The sequence below is a fragment of the Ctenopharyngodon idella genome, chromosome 4, assembly GCF_019924925.1.
Source record: "Ctenopharyngodon idella isolate HZGC_01 chromosome 4, HZGC01, whole genome shotgun sequence".
Classification (NCBI taxonomy): domain Eukaryota; kingdom Metazoa; phylum Chordata; class Actinopteri; order Cypriniformes; family Xenocyprididae; genus Ctenopharyngodon; species Ctenopharyngodon idella.
This window is the reverse complement of record NC_067223.1, coordinates 20,791,553-20,814,507: the sequence shown is the minus strand read 5'-3', so window position 1 is coordinate 20,814,507 and position 22,955 is coordinate 20,791,553. Positions and strand designations below refer to the sequence as shown.

General features: G+C 38.7%; 2 protein-coding genes across 5 annotated transcripts in view; one reads left to right on the top strand and one right to left on the bottom strand.

The window, feature by feature from the left end:
* Window positions 1-22,955, bottom strand: part of LOC127511450 (oocyte zinc finger protein XlCOF6-like) — an 832,024-nt gene that overhangs the window by 48,759 nt on the left and 760,310 nt on the right. The gene's annotated exons all lie outside the window — the stretch shown is intronic.
* Window positions 3,106-21,918, top strand: LOC127510631 (gastrula zinc finger protein XlCGF57.1-like). 4 transcript variants are annotated; one of them, XR_007929683.1, is made up of 4 exons: window positions 3,106-3,235; window positions 4,987-5,134; window positions 8,307-10,475; window positions 10,594-11,153. XR_007929683.1 is itself a non-coding variant. In XM_051890452.1 (3 exons), exons 2-3 carry the CDS (start codon window positions 5,050-5,052, stop codon window positions 9,740-9,742), a joined length of 1,521 nt encoding a protein of 506 aa, XP_051746412.1. In that variant the 5' UTR covers window positions 3,106-3,235; window positions 4,987-5,049; the 3' UTR covers window positions 9,743-11,153. The 4 variants fall into 4 exon arrangements, 3 of the variants coding, with proteins under 3 accessions (XP_051746412.1, XP_051746414.1, XP_051746413.1); XM_051890452.1 differs by having other exon boundaries at window positions 8,307-11,153; XM_051890454.1 differs by lacking the exons at window positions 4,987-5,134; window positions 8,307-10,475; window positions 10,594-11,153 and adding exons at window positions 16,263-16,410; window positions 19,295-21,918 and having other exon boundaries at window positions 3,120-3,235.

Sequence of the window (22,955 nt, the reverse complement as noted above, 5' to 3'; positions counted from 1 at the left end):
CATAGCAGAAGTAGTGTTGTGCATTATCTTCACAGATGTGTATGCTGACGAGTGAAATTTTCCTTGCCCATTATTGAGGATGCAGGAATGAAGGTGGGTAAGAACCTACATAGAGGTCAGTCAGTGCCTCATCCCACCACAACAACACATCCAGAACTTTTTCTCCACTCTTCAGCTGAAGATCCAGAATAGGAACGTGAGTGTGTGTCATCCTCACACCACACAGCTAGAAAATTATGTTCCTGGACATTTATAATTTTTCTTTTATTTAATTCATCAAATTCTGGCAGCAACATAGTGTCGGCCCAGATCCAGCCCACATCTGGTCCGCGTGTAATCTACATGTACCAGAAGTGGGCCGGATCTGGGCCACACTATTTTGCTGTCTGGGATAATTCACCTTATTTGTTTTCCGAATAAGGAAGACCTACAGAACATGCAGTGTAATAGGAACCAGCCAAGAGTGAGGAGTTGGGGGGTGGCGGAGGAATGCAGAAAACTGTGAAGGAACATAATTTTGTGTATATATAGGCATCCTCTCATGCTGGTTGGATAAATCATCTGAACGTATTCCTCCTGAACTTTGCTAATAAAACTATTTATTTATTTGATGGATAGACAGACAGGCAGATGTATTTAGACTTGTTCAGTTTCAGATAGTAAGTTGCTATGGTTATTCACCCTCGTTATCAAGTCTTCTATTGTGGAAGATGGTATTCACATAGCGCTTGAGGTGTCCTAAGGAACGCTATTGGTGAGTTTGTTAGGGGCTTTCACTACTTTGCGCTTTCACCAGTTTATTTTGTGATTTTCGATGTTCCTCTCATATAGGTCATAGCATTTAAGTGAGCCAGCCACAGTCAATAGGCAGAGATCAGCCAGTGTCCATAGTCCCCTTCCAGATGGTCTATACAGGAGCCCACGGCTCGAAATTATGATGGGGAGATGCTTTATTGGGGCTCCAAGCTAGGATTGCTGCAGTATTACTTTGAGAGACATCTAAATATTTTGTTTCCAGGTCCCCTTCATCTTGTACCCAGCTACCACAGACACATCCATTACCATCATTGCCCGGCTGTGTTCTGTGATCAGGCCGTTGGCTGTCGAGCGTCGGTTTGGTGTGTCAGGGCAACTTTGGACCCAGACGCTGCCGACATGAGCCAACCCCGCACTCTGCTTTCGATGGCACACCTTGCATCGTGGGTCACTTCACATCTTTGCAAAATGTGGTTTAAAGTCTCTTTTGTGTTGCATGCTCCTCTGCAGATGGTATCCATTGCTGGGTTTTGTCTTCCCCTTACTCTCCTCAACTTTGTTGACAGCACTCCACCTCTTATCTGGATCCCATGGAGGTGATGCTTGGGAAAGATTTTGTCTGGCTTATCCAGCCAGTGATGACTTGCGTCCATGGAGAGCTTTAGCTGGGCTGCCTATTGGATCCTGGCTTTTCCCATTGTCGTTACCGCTTTTTTTCCTAATCTGTATGGCAGGTTTATTTGCTGCAGGATCTTCTTAAAGGATGTCTGCTCGGTCAACACTTTGTGGGCCAGGAGCTTGTTAGCTTATTAACAGTAGTCATAATAAGCCTATTTCCAGTAGCTACGGGCCTCAGGCTTGCATTGTATCATGAACTCACTCTTTAGACTCCACGGTAATCCTCTGCAAACTTCAATAGTCAGTTGGACCGGCTCATTTGTTTTTTTTTTTTGAGTCCTATGTGCTACTTCGGCTGTGCGTCTTGCATCATCAACCTGGAATTAACGTTTGATTCAGTTCGATTAGTGAACGGGCTTGACCAGTTACTTCCTGAGAACCGGCTCAAAAGAACAATTTGTTCAAGGATCGAATATCACTACTGCAAAGAAACAGAGTGCAGGTCCTGACTGGTCTGGGAAGTAAAGATGCAAGTCTCTGATCTATTACCCACAGTAGATGGAGGTAATGCTCTATTTAAATGCAGAAACACACCAAGCCGATGCCAACGAACCAGTGGCGACGAAAGCAGACTGTGGGGTTGGCTCATGTCGGCAGCGTCTGGGTCCAAAGTTGCCCTGACACACCAAACCGACGCTTGACAGCCAACGGCCAAGTAGCACGTCCGTTCTGCGCCTGAGTAAGATGAAACGTCTTTCCGTACCAGCAGGTGGCAGTAGCTGAACAGCCAATCAGAATGATCAGATGGCCCGACTGACCGACGAGCTCCGACACCGATTCAACATGTCGAATCGGCTGGAAAAAAGCCGGCGAGGACCAACTTCAGCCAACGGTGCAGAACACACTGAGAAAACTTAGTCGGCCGACGAACAAAAACTGCCCGACGGCCGACCGTCGGCTTAGTGTGTTCCGCACACACCAAGACTCTGTTTCAAAAAAATGAAACCGGTCAATGAAATTATTGTGATCAGGCAGAAATAATAGAGCATGTTTTAATAAAATGTAAAAAAAAAAAAAAAACAATTAAAAGGAAAGATTTAAACTCATTAAGGAAGTACGAAACATGGGCGTTGGATCATTTAATATGCAAAGCCTTTTGAAAGACCATGCAGAACAAGGTAAATATGGTGCAATCATAAAATATATTAAAGAAATAGGATTAGACTGGAGAATTTATTCTTATTATTTTTTAATTAATTAGTGCTCCACACTCCAGTCCAGTTGGTGGCGGTAATGCACGGAAAGTTGGTTTGCCAACCGCCATAAAACGTCATTAGAAGAGGAAGAAGCATAAAGGAATAATGGGGAAAAGGGTAGATTTCTTTACAGTTTAAATAATAAAGTAAATCGAAAGATAAAATGTCAATCAGGAAATAAGAGTTTATTTATAATAGAATAATGTTAGGACATTCAAATTTAAATTGCACACTTAAAATTATAAGCGAAACATCCAGACTGGTTATGTGAACACTGTCATGTTGAAGAAACAATACCTCATGTGATTCTTGAATGTATTAAGTATGAACAAGAAAGGAACAATATGATAGAAGAAATAAAGAAAAATGGAATTCAAGAATTAAATTTTAAGGTTTTAATAAAATAATCAAGTGAAATTAATAGTGAAGCTTTCTTTGATTTTATTAGGGAGACGGGGCTGATAAGTAGAATGTAAATCTGTCTGCTCCACACTCCGGAGCAGAAGGTGGCGGTAATGCACCTATTACGCTGGTTGCCAGCCGCCGTAGAAGAAGAAGATGGCTGTGCCGCGCTCCTGCCTCTGTTGTGATTCGGCTGAAGAAAGGTTTGTGTTTCTAAGCATTTAAAGTGTTTAAATTGATACAAACTGTTCAGACAATGTTATAGTTTTTGGAAGCGTTGTAAAATTAATGGATTGTTAATCTGTGTACATTGTAATGCTGCATCTAACATTTATTAGTGCTGTTTTTGTGAATAAAGCGCATCCACACAAAAGTAACAGACGAGATGGTCATATTTACTTGCTTAATAACTGTGGAGACGTCCCAAATGTGATATAATTCAATGCACATGAAATGTTCATAAGGTTTTTCGTTGTGGAAATGGCTTTTTCTGTCACAAACACAGCTCGTGCACTTTGAAACACCAAAAAAGCTAAATAATGTTTTAATTGACCATATTGAGAAAAACGAGAGAAAATAAAAAATTACAAATTAAAAAGTGACACTGGCAGTCAGTCTGTTTTCTATATTTTTTATAGCAACCAAAAGATACAGGTATAATCCAAAACAAATAGTTAGAAGATAATCCTTAATGGATCCAGTAAAATAGTTACAGCGACAGAACATTTATGTATTATGGTAAAAAAAACACAGTATAAATTATATGAAATATAGATATTAACATTATAAATTGAAGCTATGGACCTCTAGTAACTAAGTTTTGCACCTCGATCTAAACACATCATCCACGGTTTACAATCATTAACTGGAAACATGATAAAAACAAAGAAAAAAATGGTTGTTATTCCGGTGGATATTTGATCATTTAAAGTGGAGCACACAAGCCTGATCACATTATTTACTAAAGAAATGCAAGAAAAGAATACAAACATCACATTAAGAGCTTTAGACTTTAAACAAGGTTATACATCCCATAAACTATTAATTATGTGTAAAGACTGTACAAATTAAACAACAGTAATGTTCACATTGCTTTCATGCACTTACTTCACTTTATGATCCAATCATCAAGTATAACAACTAGGGATGTTGACGATTAATCGGCGATTGATTAATTGCCAATAATACATTTGATCGATAACTTAATGATCATCGATTAAGCAGGTTCATGTGCGTGCTGCTCAACTGCGAAACATGTAAAGCAGATACAAGGAAAAATGAAGCAAGTGCGCCGGGTATATATTTGAGACCACAGCTAGAGTTACACCTTCTTCATGACTATGAGTTTGCGTGTGCATTCACAGCCTTTTGCTTTGTGCAAATGTAAGTTGTAATATTGTGTTTATTTTGTGTAGGCCTATCTATATCTGATTTATCTCATATAGGATGCATTTGGTTTTGAATTAATGCTGTAGTAAAGCGTGGTGGTGATCATCGCCTTCAGCCTTCATGCGCAACTAATAATGACTGATTGGAACTGTCATGTTAAATTATAAAGAGAACAATATTGTAATAAAACATTGTGAGTTATTTATACATGTTTCAGCGTGTTGCTCCAGGAAGAGCGCGTCCAAAACAGGAGTCACACATTCTGAGTCACACGTAACTTAGTTGAAGACCGAATGCAATGATTGGATGAACTTTTTTTTTTTTTTGGTTCTGAGACTTCAACAGAAGATTTATGTACATGTTTTAATATTTAGACCACTTTTATAACTGATTGCTATCAGAATGTGAAGAGAGTTTGAACCAGAAAAACAAAAAATTGCCTACCCTACCTTTAACTCTCACTGACTCCCTTACCAGTACACTGAACTAGGAGCTGATTGAGACAGATCCAGAGATTTAGTTTGGATTTATTTTTCTTTCTGTTAATTATTTTAATCTTAAATAGGACAGAGTGTCCGAACACAGAAAAACTCCTGGTGAAGCAGCTGAGATCCACGTGACACACAAGATGGCGTTGATTAAAGAGGAGAGTGAAGAAATGAAGATTGAAGAAGTATTCAGTTTGAAACAAGAAGATACCGAGGAACAAATAGGTTGGTTTTATTCTCAAAGATTAACTTGTTTAAAATACAGGAATGATATATTTTTAAAAAATGTCATACGAGTGTCCTATTTAAAGTATTTTTATATGACATATAGTGTGTCGCCTCTTGTGCAGTTGGGTAAGAATCGCTTGGCACCTCAGGATTCGATTACGATTCAGAGGGCTGTGATGATAAAATGATTATTGCTACATCTTGATGCATTTTTTTTTTTTTCTATACAGGATTTCTTTTTTTTCTGAATGTGACACTAGGTGAATCTTTAGGCACCGATTCTTGATCTACCTTTTCTGAGATTTTAACAGATGTATTTGTGTTGAACATCATTGAACACAATGTTAGCATCTTTTAGATTTAATTGTAGAGGGAAAGCGGTTGATTTTGAGTTTTTTTTTTTTCTGCTATTTTCATCTTCCGGGTTTAAAATCTACACCGGACGGGGCGGTGCACTATAACACTTTGATGACGCGTCGGTGTCTCATAATTAATGAGACTGAGTTTTCTTATCCTATGAGAAGACACGTCTCTTAATTATTCAGGACAACACATGGTTCTTTCAAATGACAGACATGTCGATCGCGCAGTAGATGAGAGAGGCGTTTATGGGTCGCAAGTGTTTGTTTTCATGGTGTAAAAGTTCGGGTGTGTTGCATTGCTTTCCCCACAATGCTGCCAGGGCTAGACTGCCTGCGGGCGGTTGGTGGGCCATCAACTACCGACACATCAAAACTGTTTGTGTGTGGCAAGCATTTTTCTCAAGAGAGCTACGAGAACTGGAGAAAGGTGGACTTTGGCCTTATTCATCCTCTGACAGGTGTTTCAAATAGTGAGATTGCATACAATAAGGTAGCGATGCATTAATGGATCAAAAACAAGTGTTTGTTTTTGCTTTGTAATGGGGCGTTCACATCAGACGCGACTTGCGCAAATAAATTGCGCGTAGTTGGATGCTTGAACATTTTGAGTTTACTCTTCATTTGCGTGTGAAATTCACTTAACAGACGCGAATTCACGTCATGGGAGGGGCTTCTGCCAGGCAGCTCCAGTCTCGTTGCGAAATGGCTGACATGGATTTTGTTGAGAGGGTAGCTGCGCTTTATGTGCTATGGAAGGCTGAAAAACGGCATAGACCATCCATTGTTGTTTCGGATTTCTGCCTTTGCTCGCTACGTCGTAATCATGTCACTACTAGAGCAAGCTCCTGATTGGTTAATGTGGCGCGAATATTCGTCAATGTTCAGATTTTTCAACTTGCACGAATCACGCGTTATGCGCGTCAAACGCTCGATTCGCGAATCGCGCCGCAGGATGTCTATTGCGTCTTTGCATTGACTTAACATGTAATAATAGAGATTTTCCTGTACTGAAAATATACTAATCTATATTATATAATCTATTTTTCATGTTTTTGGAGCATTTAGACATATGTTGAGCATGTGAACGCTATTGTCAATCAGGGGCCGTATTCACAAAACCTTTTATCTTACCACTAAGAGTTCTCCTAAATATCAGTAAAAGTTCTTAGCTAAGAGTTTTCTCTTAAAACCTATTCACAAAGCTGCTGAGCCAAACTTTTACTAAGGAATAGACTGAAGTCTTAAGCTAAGAGTAAGGGTGAGGTTGACCTCACTGCCATTGACTATGCACACAGTGATTGGCTGATGAGGGAGGAGTCAGCGATTTAATCATAGAAATATTGTAGAATGAGGTGTCATGTTTCCATATTAAAATAAAGGTTTTAAAATACAAATGTTGCCCTATTCAAAGAAATATTTTTTTTAATAAAAATGTTGCCATATTCAAATAAAGGTTTTAAAATGTAGGCTAAGTGTCACTAATTAAACTAGTATATACAGTTAATTGTCCACCTCTTAGGTGTCTGCATCTCAAGAGATTGCAGAATTCAAGCAACAAAGTTTGGGAGGAACACATTCAAACGGTCTATCTAATCAGCTCGAGAGGAGGTATATATATACACAGACGAGAGCTGACTAACCTGTAATTACCTCGACAGTTTTCTGCATCCCTCCGCCACCCCACTCCTCACTCTCGGCTGGTGATACGGGGAGAACTTTGGGTTTGGGCTAAATTCCAAGCTTGTAGCCCTCGATGTCCTTGGACAGCACACCAAATACGCTTATATATATTTTTTACTCTATTCAATCATTTGTAAGTGTGAACTCATGAAAACCACTGCCACAGGTAATCGGACAATATTTATTTATTTGTTAAAGATTTATTTTTGGCGTCTCATCGTAGATTCAGATCTATAAATCAAAATGTATTGCATTTATGAAGAAAAGGTTCAGCACCTAAGGCTCTATCGCTATTGCCTCATGGTGTACAGTGTCTTTGGGAGGATTAGGACTTTGTGATTTGATCTTAGTGACTTAGGAGTCCTCTTGACTACTCCTAACGTTTAACAGATTTAGGAGCTAGTTTTAGCGCTAAAATGCTTTGTGAAATACTCTTAGAGCAAAAATTTAGGACTCCTAAAATTAGGACTGACACACCCTTTTTTTTTTTTTTAAGAGTTTCTCCTAAATCGGCGATTTAGGAGCTACTTTTAGCCTTAAGATGTTTTGTGAATACGGCCCCAGATGTTTAAGTTAATCCCCTCGACAGCACTGAGATTGTTCAGCACGAGTTCTGCCCTCTCACGGATCCTTTCATTATAACGTAGACAGCTTCACTGATTTATAATGGTATCGATCTTTACTTGCTTTCTGTATGTATACTTTCTGATTGTTTGTCAAACTGTATGTCAAATGATCTGTGAATTTAGTCTTGGAGAGTAAATACAAAGTTATATCCCTGCAACTTTTTCTATGTAACGTTACTTTGTTCATTTTATTTCTTTTCAAATCAGTCACTCAGTGACTTTTTAAAGGCAGTATTATTAAGGTGATATTACATACTGTTTCTTTGCATTTATTTTGGATTTATTGTCAGAACTGGGCTCGCAGTTCACATAGGTAGGATACTTTGTACTGTATGTGTTTGTCCACCACCATCGAAGACAATTTTTGACCCAGGAAAAATCCTGGATTAGATATAGCACACATGTTTTTGGTTTTGATGCTTTTTTTGTTAACTATTCTGATGTCTTTTGCTTTGTGGCATTAAACTGTTGTTAACTTGTCAAATGTCTTTTTCACTTTAGACCTGATGGTGCTGAAAGAGGAGGGTCAAGAGCTGAATGAAATAGAAGAGAAAGATCATAATGAAAAACATCATGATTTCTTGGCTGGAAAAAAGTCTGCACAGATTGAAAAGATCTCACAAAAAAGAGCTAAAAAGACAGGAAATAAAAATAAATTCACCTGTCAACAATGTGGAAAGAGTTTTGATCAGCGCGGAAACCTTAAAGTCCACATGAGACTTCACACTGGAGAGAGGCCTCACACCTGCAACCAGTGTGGAAGGAGTTTCAATGAAAAAGGAAACCTTAATGTTCACATGAGAATTCACACTGGAGAGAAGCCTTACACCTGTGAACAATGTGGAAAAAGTTTCACTCAAAAAGGAAAAATTAAAATCCACATGAGAATTCACACTGGAGAGAGCTCTCTCACCTGCCAACTGTGTGGAAAGTATTTCAGTGAAAAGGAAAACCTTCTAACCCACATGAGAATTCACACGGACTCTCTTACCTGCCAACAGTGTGGAAAGATTTTCACTCAAACAGGAAACCTTAAAACCCACATGAGAATTCACAATGCAGAAAACTCTTTCACCTGCCAACAATGTGGAAAGAGTTTCACTCAAAAAGGAGGCCTTAAAATCCACATGAGAATTCACACTGGAGAAAAGCCTTTCACCTGCCAACAGTGTGGAAAGAGTTTCAGTGAAAAGGGAAACCTTTCAAAGCACATGAAAATTCACACTGGAGAGAGGCCTTATACCTGCAAACTCTGCGGGAAGAGCTTCTCACAGGAGCTTCACCTTAGGTATCACATGAACGCTCACACTGGAAAAAAGCCGTTTGTATGTACTCAGTGTGGAAAGAGTTTCATACATAAAGTGGAGCTTGAGACCCACATGAGAGTTCACACTGGAGAGAAGCCGTTCAAATGTGTTCAGTGTGGAAAAAGTTTCAGAGGTCAAATAAACCTTAATAGGCACGTGATGAGGATTCACACAAGAGAGAACTGTTTTAAATGTCGTCAGTGCGGAAAAAGTATCAGAGGCATTAATCGTTTTAATAATCATTTAAAAACTCACACTGGAAAGAAGTCTTTCATGTGCCAACACTGTGGAAAGTATTTTATAAATGAAGGAAAGCTTAAAACTCACATGAGATTTCGCAACGGAAAAAGGCCTTTCACATGTCTTAAGCGTGAGAAAAGTTTCACACGTAAGAGAGACATGAAACGACATTTGAAAATGCCCTCTGGAGGAAAGAAATTGAAGTGTGATCAGTGTAAGAAAAAATTTCTTTCGCCATTACACTTAAAGATACACCTGAAAAGTCACACAGATTTGAAACCCTATTCGTGTTCTTCATGTGGAAAGAGTTTCAAATGGCCCTACAATTTAAAATGGCACCAGAAAATACGTATCTGTGTGAAATACCGGCTACGTTCACACAGCAGATGAATGTGGGCCAAATAGGATTTTCTGCTTAATGTTTATTTGTTTATTTTTTGGGATGAGACCGTTCACATGACCTTTATATACTCACCGGCCACTTTATTAAGTACACTTGTTACTACTTGTTAATGCAAATATCTAATCATCCTGTCACATGACAGCAAATGAATGCATGTAGACATGGTCAAGACGATCTACTGAAGTTCAAACTGAGCATCAGAATGGGGAAGAAAGATGATTTTAGTGACTTTGAACGTGGAATGGTTTTTGGTGCTAGATAGGCTGGTCTAAGTATTTCAAAAACTGCTGATCTACTGGAATTTTCATGTATAACCATCTCTAGGATTTACAGAGAATGCTCAGAAAAAGAAAATATCTAGTGAGTGACAGTTCTGTGGGTGAAAAGGCCTTGTTGATGTCAGAGGATGATGGCAAGACTGTGTCAGGTGAGGTTTTTGCAACTCTAAACACAAAACACTTCGAACCTTGAAGCAGATGGGCAACAGCTGCAGAAGATCACACAGAGTGCCACCCCTGACAGCTTAGAACAAGAAACCGGCTACAATTTGGATGGGTTCAACAACATTGGATGATTGGAAAAAATGTTGCCTGGTCTAATGAGTCTCGATTTCTGCTGTGACATTCACATGATTGGGTCATAATTTGGCGCAAACAAAATGAAAGCATGGATCCATCTTGCCTTGTATCAACGGTTCAGGCTTGTGGTGGTGGTCTGATGGTATGGAGGATAATTTCTTTGCACACTTTGGGGCACTTGGTACCAACTGAGTATTGTTTAATTGCCACAGCCTACCTGAGTATTGTTGCTCACCATGTCCATCCCTTTATGACCACAGTGAACCCATCTTCTGATGACTACTTCCAGCAGGATAACGCATCGTGTCACAAAGCTCAGGTCACCTCAAACTGGTTTCTTAAACATGAAAATGAGTTCACTACTCAAATGGCCTCCACAGTCTCCAGATCTCAATCCAATAGAGCAGCTTTGGAATGTGGTGGAATGGGAGATTCACATGATGGATGTGCAGACAACAAATCTGCAACAGCTGCATGATACTATAATGTCACTATGGACCAAAATCTCCAGCACATTTTGAATCTATGCCACAAAGAATTACGGCAGTTCTGAAGGCAAAGAACTGGTACTAGCAAGTTGTACCTAATAAAGTGACAGTTGAATGTATGTGATCCAGATCAGATCATCATATGATCAGCTACAACACTCAACTCTGTTTGTCACATCTATCTTTCAGTGAGTTGCAGTAGACACCCTCTAATTTCCTTTGTATAGAGACATTGCTCCATTTCATATATTTATACTATCGAATCAAAATATTAAACTTCTGTTTTGCAGTGAAACGCTGCCATGTGAATAAAGACAAACTGAATGGAAAAATGTGCATTATTTGAATTCATTTTTCGTGAACGCATACACAGGTAAACATAAATGGGTAATTCTTTGTAAACTCAACCAGAGGCCCCTGGGTAAAAAAAAAAAAAAAAATGTTGATGGTTTTTTTTTTTTCTTGTGGAAGAACTACATAATTGAATGAAAAAGAAAACAAACTATGGATGAGTAAATATTGTGTAATTCACTCTTTTGTTGAGGGGGGTCAAAATATTAAGGGGGGAGGTTATGGCTTCATTTTATTTTTGCACACAGGCAGGTGAGTCAATTCATAAATGCACTATAAGCTTATTGTGATTAAAAAATGGGGGAAAAAAGCACTTTCCGTGTTTTAACTCAAGAAGTATTAGAAGTATCTCAATATCCTTTCAGATTCTGGTTCTTAATGTAGTTTCAGATATTGGTTCGGGAGGAGTCTAATCATTCAGTCATAGGCAAGATGGCGCTCCCCTGTGTGCGACATAGAATAGCGCTCCAAGTCAAGCTTTACCTACAGTAGTTTACTGTCCTTTAATGTATGGTATGTTAGAGCTCATGTTAAGTTTTATCGAGGGACTTTGTAACTAGGTGAACTACAGTGCATCCGGAAAGTATTCACTCACTTTTTGTAATGTTATAACCAAAATGGATTAAATTCATTTTCCTTAAAATTCTACAAACAATACCCCATAATGACATCGTGAAAGAAGTTTGTTTGAAATCTTTGCAAAATTTATTAGAAAAAAAAATATAAAAAAAATCACATGGACATAAGTATACACAGCCTTTGCCATGACGCTTAAAATTGAGCTCAGGTGTATCCTGTTTCCACTGATCATCCTTGAGATGTTTCTACAACTTGATTGGAGTCCCCCTGTGGTAAATTCAGTTGAGTGGACATGATTTAGAAAGGCACACACCTGTCTATATAAGGTCCCACAGTTAACAGTGCATGTCAGAGCACAATATAAGCCATGAAGTCCAAGGAATTGTCTGTAGACCTCCGAGACAGGATTGTATCGAGGCACAGATCTGGGGAAGGGTACAGAAAAATTTCTGCAGCGTTGAAGGTCCCAGTGAGCACAGTGGCCTCCATCATCCATAAATGGAAGAAGTTTGGAACCACCAGGACTCTTCCTAGAGCAGGCCACCTGGCCAAACTGAGCGATCGAGGGAGAAGGGCCTTAGTCAGGGAGGTGACCAAGAACCCGATGGTCACTCTGACAGAGCTCCAGCATTTCTGTGGAGAGAGGAGAACCTTCCAGAAGAACAACCATCTCTGCAGCACTCCACCATTCAGGCCTGTATGGTAGAGTGGCCAGACAGAAGCCACTCAGTATAAGGCACATGACAGCCCACCTGGAGTTTGCTAAAAGCATAGATGTAAACTCCTTTCAAAAATTCACCTTTTTGAGATCGAAATAGGTCACCTACGAGGGGAGGATCATGCCTTCTCAGTTGCCCAAAAAAAAAAAACCTCTGACCTCCTGGCTTCACACCACATGCAACGCTCCTGGGAAGAGTGCACAACGGATGAGAGTCATCTCCACTAGGTCTGCCCGCATGCCTTAACGTAAGAATCTCGTAAAGTAGTGTTATGATAACCTTCCTTTAATTGGCATAAGTATAGCATCTGACTGGGCTGGGCTCTTAAACTTGCAGCTGCCCCAAAAAACATCATACTACAACATACAGGCAAGCTACCTCATTCCGGTGATTGAAGCAGCATACAAGAAGCAGGAATACATCATAAAAGCGCGACTAATCTGCCAGACTCAGGATGGTGAGGGAGTGCAGCTCTGCGGAGATGGGAGAAGTGACAGCCCAGGCCATTTATGCAAATATACAACCTATTTCTTCATGGATGACTCCTCCAATCAGATAGTTGTTTTTGATCTGGTTCAGGTAAACAAATGGACACAACACTAGAATCAATTTACTAAAGAGTTTTGTCTAAAATGTCATAATCTGTAAACTTGTTCCCTCTAGGTGTCCCAGGCCACGAGTTCCATAGCAATGGAACCAATGGGGTTCAGGAAAGGGCTGGAGAGGCTCTTGGATGAAGGCATTGACATCAAAGTGATTACAACGGATAGACATCCATCCACTATCTAATGAAGTGGTTGGTAAGCTAGCTAAGAAATAGATGTACAAGTGACTCTTAGCAAAAATGAGGTTAAAGGGAAAACTAAAGAATTCATAAATAACAAATGGCAAGAAGTGTGGAACTGTGATAGCAAGGGCAGATTTATATATAACATTCAGCAGCGAGTAGGAAATGGAAGAAGTGTTTTTTTCATGTTTTCCTATATTAAACAATGTATTTATTGTAAGCAGGCAGAAACAATAGAGCATGTTTTAATGTAAAAAAAAAAAATGAAAAAGTAAGGTTAAAACTCATTAATGAAGTTTTAAAAAAATGGGTGTTGACAAGCCTTTTGAAAGAACATGCAAAACAAGATAGAATTTATGGTGCTATTATAAAATATATTAAAGAAATAGGAATAGTCAGTAGAATTTAGTTTTTTTTTTTTTTTAATGAGCTGTCTATTAGTGCTTCACACTCCAGTCCAGTTGGTGGCGGTAAATGCACCAAAAGTTGGTTTGCCATCCGCCATAAAAGATCATTGGAAGAAGATGGCTGTGCCGCGGTCCTGCCTCTGTTGTGATTCGGCTGAAGAAAGGTTTGTGTTTCTAAGCATTTAAAGTGTTTAAATTGATACAAACCGTTCAGACAATGTTATAGTTTTTGGAAGCGTTGTAAAATTAATGGATTGTTAATCTGTGTACATTGTAATGCTGCATCTAACATTTATTAGTGCTGTTTTTGTGAGTAAAGTGCATCCACACAAAAGTAACAGACGAGATGCTCATATTTACTTGCTTAATAACTGTGGAGACGTCCCAAATGTGATATAATTTAATGCATATGAAATGTTCATAAAGGTTTTTCGTTGTGGAAATGGCTTTTTCTGTCACAAACACAGCTCGTGCACTTTGAAATACCAAAAAAGCTAAATAATGTTTTAATTGACCATCATTAAAAACGGGAGAAAATCAGCAAATACAAATTAAAAAGTGAGACACTGGCAGTCAGTCTGTTTTCTGTATTTTTATAGCAACAAAGAGACACAGGTATAATCCAAAACAAACAAATAAAGATAGTCAGAATGGATCCAGTAAAATAGTTACAGCGACAGAACATTTATGTAATATGGTGTTAAAAAAAAACAAAAAACAGCATAAATTATATGAAATATAGATATTAACGTTATAAATTGAAGTCTATAGTAACACATCATCCACAGTTTACAATCAATAATTGGTAATATGGTGAAAAAAAAACAAAAAAAAAAACAATGGTTTTGTTATTCCAGTGCATATTTGATGATTTAAAGTGGAGCACACAATCCTACTGTATGTGTATGTGCAATACTTCAGTCTGATCACATTATTTATTAAAGAAATGCAAGAAAAGAATACAAGCAACATATCGCGTTAAGAGCTTTAGATTTAGACAAGGTTATACATCCCATAACATTATTATCGTGTAAAGACTGTACAAATTAAACAGTAGTAATGTTCACACTGCTTTCATGCACTATGAGTTTGCGTGTGCATTCACAACCTTTTGTTTTCTGCAAATGTAAGTTGTAATATAGTGTTTATTTTGTGTAGGCCTATCTATATCTGATTTATCTCATATAGGATGCATTTGGTGAAGAATTAATGCTGCACAATACGAGTCACACGTTCTGAATAGCACCTAACTTAGTTCAAGTTTACTTGTACATTTGCATCACGTTGTGCAGATATAATTTGTGATATTTTTATTTTGTATATATCAGATTAATGTCATATAGGATGTTTCATTAAGTGCAGCGAGAACACAGGTGTAATGACAACTTTTACAAACTAATAGCAAATTTTTTCATGAGTGTAATGTATTAAATATTATCTGCAAATCAATAAATATCAAATATTAATCATAAATGCCTAAATATGAAATACTGTATAATAATCTGTATAATTTGTGTTCTAGTTTTATTTTTGTGTGTTTTTTTTGGCTAATCTGGTCATTTAAGGCCATTAAAGGTAGGGTAGGGAATTTCAGAGAGGCTAGCATTAGCAAGCTAGCTTTGAAAGCATAATAGCGCTTTTCCGCTGCATGGTATGGCTCAATTTTGGGGGGTTTTCCACTGTTTATAGTACCTAGTACCTGGTACTTTTTTTAGTACCACCTCGATTGAGGTTCCAAGCGAGCCATACCGATACTAAAATGTGACGTTTAAACACTGCAGATCACTGATTGGTCAGAGAGAATCGTCACTACCCGCGTCATTGGTTTTGTGACATGAGACGCCAAACCTGCTAGATCTAAATAGTCAGCAACAGCAGTATCATTTGTTCGCACAACTGTTTTTAAACAACTTTCTTTAAACGACCGTCGCACGCAACTTGAAAAAATAAACGGCTATATCATGGTCAGTAGACGAGGCGCAGAAGTTCCTCTCATTGGTAGCGTCTACAATGATGTCACAGTAGTAGAGGCTGCGCAATTATAATGATCAGTCTATAATCCCACCCACTTTGAAGCGGTACTAACTGCAGTGGAAAAGCAAAGTAAAGCGAGCTGAGGCATACCATGTAGAGAAAAAGTGCCTTTAGATCCCAATCTCCCTTCAGAGCCTTTCCAAAGCCACAATTTACTTTCAAAATACACAAACTCACACAGCAGAGTCCGCAAAGCATCATGAGAGATGGTGTTACATTTAGGGATGTGCGAACAGGGTGCACGGATGTATGAAAATACATATGTTGACAGGCAGTTAGGACATCCTATCATTGCATTCGGACCACATTTTTTTGGTCCTGAGATTTCAACAGAAGATTTATGTACATGTTTTAATATTTAGACCATTTTTATAACTGATTGCTATCAGGATGTGAAGAGAGTTTCAACCAGAAAAACAAAGTGTTTAAAAAAAATTGCCTACCCTACCTTTAACTCTCACTGACTCACTTACCAGTGCACTGAACTAGGAGCTGATTAAGACAGACCCAGAGATTTAGTTTGGATTTATTTTTCTTTCTGTTAATTATTCTCATCTTAAATAGGACAGAGTGTCCGAACACAGAAAAACTCCTGGTGAAGCAGCTGAGGTCCACGTGACACACAAGATGGCATTGATTAAAGAGGAGAGTGAAGAAATGAAGATTGAAGAAGTGTTTAGTTTGAAACAAGAAGATACTGAGGAACAAATAGGTTGGTTTCATTCTTACAGAGTCAGTCATTTAAAATACAGGAATGATATATATTTTTTTTAAAATGTCCTGTGAGTATCCTATTTAAAGTATTTTTATTTGACATATAGTGTGTCGCCTCTTGGGCAGTTGGGTAAGAATCTCTTGGCACCTCAGGATTCAATTACGATTCAGAAGCAACTTTTTTTAATGCATCTTTTTTTTCTATACAGGATTTCTTTCTTTTTTTCTTTTTTTCTAAATGTGACAAGGTGAATCTTTAGGCACCTCATTGATTCTTGATCTACTTTTTTTAGGGGTTCAACTAATGATTATTTTGATAATTGATTCATCTGTCAGTAAATACAAAATTGCAGTTTCAGTGCAGCTTCAGAGGGCTTTAAATGATACCAGATGAGGAATAAGGGTCTTATCTAGCAAAATGATCAGTCATTTTTTAAAAAATTAAAAATGAATATGCTTTATAAAGAAATGCTCGCCTTGAAAGTGCTTCCGCCAGACCGCCTTCCGTATTCTTCAAAAAGCTTACGCTGTAAGTCCTACATCTTCCCTATTCAACTTACGGAACTAACGCGGCAATTTAAATAAATAATTTGAATATGGAAAGCGTCATGGCGGAAGCTAGATATTTGACTTCATAACTTGATTAAATATGGATTTTTTTTTTTTTTTTTTATACAAATGCTTCGCTTCAGAAGGCCTTTATTAACCCCCCAAAGTATGCAGTTTTTCCAGTATTTCCATATTCAAAAATGTATTTCAAATATTAATCTCTTAACATTATTTATTGCAGTTGTAATTTTGCTGTGTAAATTATTTCATATATTAAGCATATATACAGTATCTCACAGAAGTGAGTACACCCCTCACATTTTTGTAAATATTTTATTATATCTTTACAAGTGACAACACTGAAGAAATGACATTTTGCTACAATGTAGAGTAGTGAGTGTACAGCTTGTATAACAGTGTAAATTTTCTGTCCCCTCAAAATAACTCAACACACAGCCATTAATGTCTAAACCGCTGGCCACAAAAGTGAGTACACCCCTAAGTGAAAATGTCCAAATTGGGCCCAGAGTGTCAATATTTTGTGTGGCCACCATTATTTTTGGGCATGGAGTTCACCAGAGCTTCACAGGTTGCCACTGGAGTCCTCTTCCACTCCTCCATGACGACATCACGGAGCTGGTGGATGTTAGAGACCTTGCGCTCCTCCACCTTCCTGTTTGAGGATGCCCCACAGATGCTCAATAGGGTTTAGGTCTGGAGACATGCTTGGCCAGTCCATCACCTTTACCCTCAGCTTCTTTAGCAAGGCAGTGGTCATCTTGAAGGTGTGTTTGGGGTCGTTATCATGTTGGAATACTGCCCTGTGGCCCAATCTCCGAAGGGAGGGGGATCATGCTCTGCCTCAGTATGTCACAGTACATGTTGGCATTCATGGTTCCCTCAATGAACTGTAGCTCCCCAGTGCCGGCAGCACTCATGCAGCCCCAGACCATGACACTCCCACCACCATGCTTGACTGTAGGCAAGACACACTTGTCTTTGTATTCCTCACCTGGTTGCTGCCACACACGCTTGACACCATCTGAACCAAATAAGTTTCTTTGGTCTCATCCGACAACAGGACATGGTTCCAGTAATCCATGTCCCTAATCTGCTTGCCTTCAGCAAACTGTTTGCAGGCTTTCTTGTGCATCATCTTTAGAAGAGGCTTCCTTATGGGACGACAGCCATGCAGATCAATTTGATGCAGTGTGCGGCGTATGGTCTGAGCACTGACAGGCTGACCCCCCACCCCTTCAACCTCTGCAGCAATGCTGGCAGCACTCATACGTCTTTTTCCAAACACAACCTCTGGATATGACGCTGAGCATGTGCACTCAACTTCTTTGGTTGACCATGGCAAGGCCTGTTCTGAGTGGAACCTGTCCTGTTAAACCGCTGTATGGTCTTGGCCACCGTGCTGCAGCTCAGTTTCAGGGTCTTGGCAATTTTGTTATAGCCTACGCCATCTTTATGTAGAGCAACAATTCTTTTTTTCAGATCCTCAGAGTTCTTTGCCATGAGGTGCCATGTTGAACTTCCAGTGACCAGTATGAGAGTGAGAGCGATAACACCAAATTTAACACACCTGCTTCCCATTCACACCTGAGACCTTGTAACACTAACGAGTCACAACGAGTTAATCCCCCCCGACACCGCTGAGATTGTTCAGTACGAGTTCTGCCCTCTCACGTATCCTTTCATTATAACGTAGACGGCTTCATTGATTATAACGGGAGTTTTCACAAGTGCAGATTTGTGTACCTCTTGTAGTAATTGACAGTTTCAGTGATTATGATGGCATCGACCTTTGCTTGCTTTTTGTATGTATGCTTTCTTATTGTTTAACTCTATGTCAAATGATCTGTGAATTAATAATAAAAATAATAGCCCTGCAACTTTTTCTATGTAACGTTACTTTATCATTTTATTCCTAACTTTCCAGATCAGTCACTCAGTGACTTTTTACATATAAATTTACAGATTTTTAAATATAAAATGGCCCTAAGCACATTGCCTGTACAGATCATAAAACAATGAATATTTTTTTTATTTCATGGAGAAATAGGATATTACATACAGTTTCTTTGCATTTATTTTGGATTTATTGTCAGAACTGGGCTTGTAGTTCACATAGGTTGGGTACTTTGTACTGTGTGTGTGATGTACTTGTTTGTACACCACCATCAAAGACAATTTTTCACCCAGGAAAAATCCTGGATAAGATATAGCATACATGTTTTTGGTTTTGATGCTTTCTTTTAACTATTTTGATGTCTTTTGCTTTGTGGTATTAAACTGTTGTCAACTGGTATTTGTCTTTTTCACTTTAGACCTGATGGCGCTGAAAGAGGAGGATCAAGAACTGAATGAAATAGAAGAGAAAGATCATGATGAAAAACATCATGATTTCATGACTAGAAATAAGTCTACACAGATTGAAAAGACCTCACAAAAAAGAGCTAAAAAGACAGGAAATAAAAGTAATTTCACCTGTCAACAGTGTGGAAGGAGTTTTGATCAGCGTGGAAACCTTGAAGTCCACATAAGACTTCACACTGGAGAGAAGCCTCACACCTGCAACCAGTGTGGAAGGAGTTTCAATCAAAAAGGAACCCTTAATGTTCACATGAGAATTCACACTGGAGAGAAGCCTTACACCTGTGAACAATGTGGAAAAAGTTTTGCTCAAAAAGGAAAAATTAAAATCCACATGAGAATTCACACTGGAGAGAGCTCTCTCACCTGCCAACTGTGTGGAAAGTATTTCAGTGAAAAGGAAAACCTTCTAACCCACATGAGAATTCACGCAAACTCTCTCACCTGCCAACAGTGTGGAAAGATTTTCACTCAAACAGGAAACCTTAAAACCCACATGAGAGTTCACAATGCAGAAAACTCTTTTACCTGCCAACAGTGTGGAAAGGGTTTCACTCAAAAAGGAAACCTTAAAGCCCACATGAGAGTTCACACCGGAGAAAAGCCTTTCACCTGCCAACAGTGTGGAAAGAGTTTCAGTGAAAAGGGAAACCTTAAAAAGCACATGAGGATTCACACCGGAGAGAAACCTTTTACTTGCAAACTCTGCGGGAAGAGCTTCTCACAGGAGCTTATCCTTAGGTATCACATGAACGCTCACACTGGAAAAAAGCCGTTCGTATGTAGTCAGTGTGGAAAGAGTTTCATACATAAAGTGGAGCTTGAGACCCACATGAGAGTTCACACTGGAGAGAAGCCGTTCAAATGTGTTCAGTGTGGAAAAAGTTTCAGAGGTCAAATAAATCTTAATAGGCACGTGATGAGGATGCACATAAGAGAGAACTGTTTTAAATGTCGTCAGTGCGGAAAAAGTATCAGAGGCATCAATCGTTTTAATAATCATTTAAAAACTCACACTGGAAAGAAGTCTTTCAAGTGCAATAAATGTAGAAAGAGTTTTACAAGTAAAGCAAAGCTTAAAACTCACATGAGACTTCACAATGGAAAAAGGCCTTTCACATGTCTTCAGCGTGAGAAAAGTTTCACATATAAGAGAGACATGAAACGACATTTGCAAATTCCTTCTGGAGGAAAGAAATTGAAGTGTGACCAGTGTAAGAAAAAATTTCTTTCGCCATTACACTTAAGGATACACCTGAGAAGTCACACAGATTTCAGACCCTATTCGTGTTCTTCATGTGGAAAGAGTTTCAAATGGCTCTACAATTTAAAATGGCACCAGAAAATACGTATCTGTGTGAAATACCGGCTACGTTCACACAGCAGATGAATGTGGGCCAAATCGGATTTTCTGCTCAATGTTTATTTGTTTATTTTTTGGGATGAGACCGTTTACATGACCTTTATATACTCACCGGCCACTTTATTAAGTACACTTGTTAATGCAAATATCTAATCATCCAATCACATGGCAGCAATTCATTGCATTTAGGCATGTAGACATGGTCAAGACGATCTGATGAAGTTCAAACTGAGCATCAGAATGGGGAAGAAAGATGATTTTAGTGACTTCAAATGTGGAATGGTTGTTGGTGCTAGACGGGCTGGTCTGAGTATTTCAGAAACTGCTGATCTACTGGGATTTTCATTTGGCTACATTTTGGATGGGTTCAACAACATTGGATGACTGGAAAAATGTTGCCTGGTCTAATGAGTCTTGATTTCTGCTGTGACATTCACATGATAGGGACAGAATTTGGCGCAAACAAAATGAAAGCATGGATCCATCTTGCCTTGTATCAACGGTTCAGGCTTGTGGTGGTGGTCTGATGGTATGGAGGATAATTTCTTTGCACACTTTGGGGCACTTGGTACCAATTGAGCATTGTTTAATTGCCACAGCCTACCTGAATATTGTTGCTCACCATGTCCATCCCTTTATGACCACAGTGAACCCATCTTCTGATGACTACTTCCAGCAGGATAACGCATCGTGTCACAAAGCTCAGGTCACCTCAAACTGGTTTCTTGAACATGAAAATGAGTTCACTACTCAAATGGCCTCCACAGTCTCCAGATCTCAATCCAATAGAGCAGCTTTGGAATGTGGTGGAATGGGAGATTCACATGATGGATGTGCAGACAACAAATCTGCAACAGCTGCATGATACTATAATGTCACTATGGACCAAAATCTCCAGCACATTTTGAATCTATGCCACAAAGAATTACGGCAGTTCTGAAGGCAAAGAACTGGTACTAGCAAGTTGTACCTAATAAAGTGGCAGTTGAATGTATGTGATCCAGATCAGATCATCATATGATCAGCTACAACACTCCACTCTGTTTGTCACATCTATCTTTCAGTGAGTTGCAGTAGACACCCTCTAATTTCCTTTGTATAGAGACATTGCTCCATTTCATAAATTGATACTTTAGAATCAAAATATTAATTAAACTTCTGTTTTCCAGTGAAATGCTGCCATGTGAATAAAGACAAACTGAATGGAAAAATGAACATTGCACTGCATTATTTGATTCATTCTTAGTGAATGCATACACAGGTAAACATAAATGGGTAATTCTGTGTAAACTCAACCAGAGGCCCCTGGGTAAAAAGAAAAAAAAATTAATATATATATGGATGAGTAATTATTGTGTAATTCACTGTTTTGTTGAGGGGGGTCAAAATATTAAGGGGGGAGGTTATGGCTTCATTTTTTTTTTACACACAGGCAGGTGAGTCAATTCATAAATGCACTTAATGCTTATTGTGATAGTTCAAAAATGGGGGAAAAAGCACTTTCCGTTTTTTTTTTTTTTTTCTCATGAAGATGGTGTGCCTATAACTCAAGAAGTATTAGAAGTATCTCAATATCCTTTCAGATTCTGGTTCTTAATGAAGTTTCAGATATTGGTTAGAGAGAAGTCTAATCAATCAGTCATAGTCAAGATGGCACTCCCTTATATGCGACATAGAATCTTCGAGTCAAGCTTTACCTAATTTTTGTTTTGTTAGCGTCTTTACTGTCCTTTAATGTATGGTATGTTAGAGCTCATGTTAAGTTTTATCGAGGGACTTTGTTACAACTAGGTGAACTACAGCGCATCCGGAAAGTATTCACTCACTTTTTATGTTATAGCCTTATTCCAAAATGGATTAAATTCATTATTTTCCTCAAAATTCTACAAACAATACCTCATAATGACAACATGAAAGAGGTTTATTTGTAATGTTTGCAAATTTATAAAAAATAAAAAAAATCACATGTACATAAGTATTCACAGCCTTTGCCATTACGCTCAAAATTAAGCTCAGGTGCATCCTGTTTCCACTGATCATCCTTGAGATGTTTCTACAACTTGATTGGAGTCCACCTGTGGTAAATTCAGTTGATTGGACATGATTCGGAAAGGCACACACCTGTCTATATAAGGTCTCACAGTTAACAGTGCATGTCAGAGCACAAACCAAGATATGAAGTCCAAAGAATTGTCTGTAGACCTCCGAGACAAGATTGTTTCGAGGCACAAATCTGGGGAAGGGTACCGAAA

Excerpts from the sequence above, each read along its gene's own strand:
- LOC127510631 (XM_051890454.1), top strand. The coding sequence starts at position 16,326 with ATGGCATTGATTAAAGAGGAGAGTGAAGAAATGAAGATTGAAGAAGTG. Across the intron at positions 16,411-19,294 it reads AGATACTGAGGAACAAATAG|ACCTGATGGCGCTGAAAGAG; the intron begins GTTGGTTTCATT and ends TTTTCACTTTAG.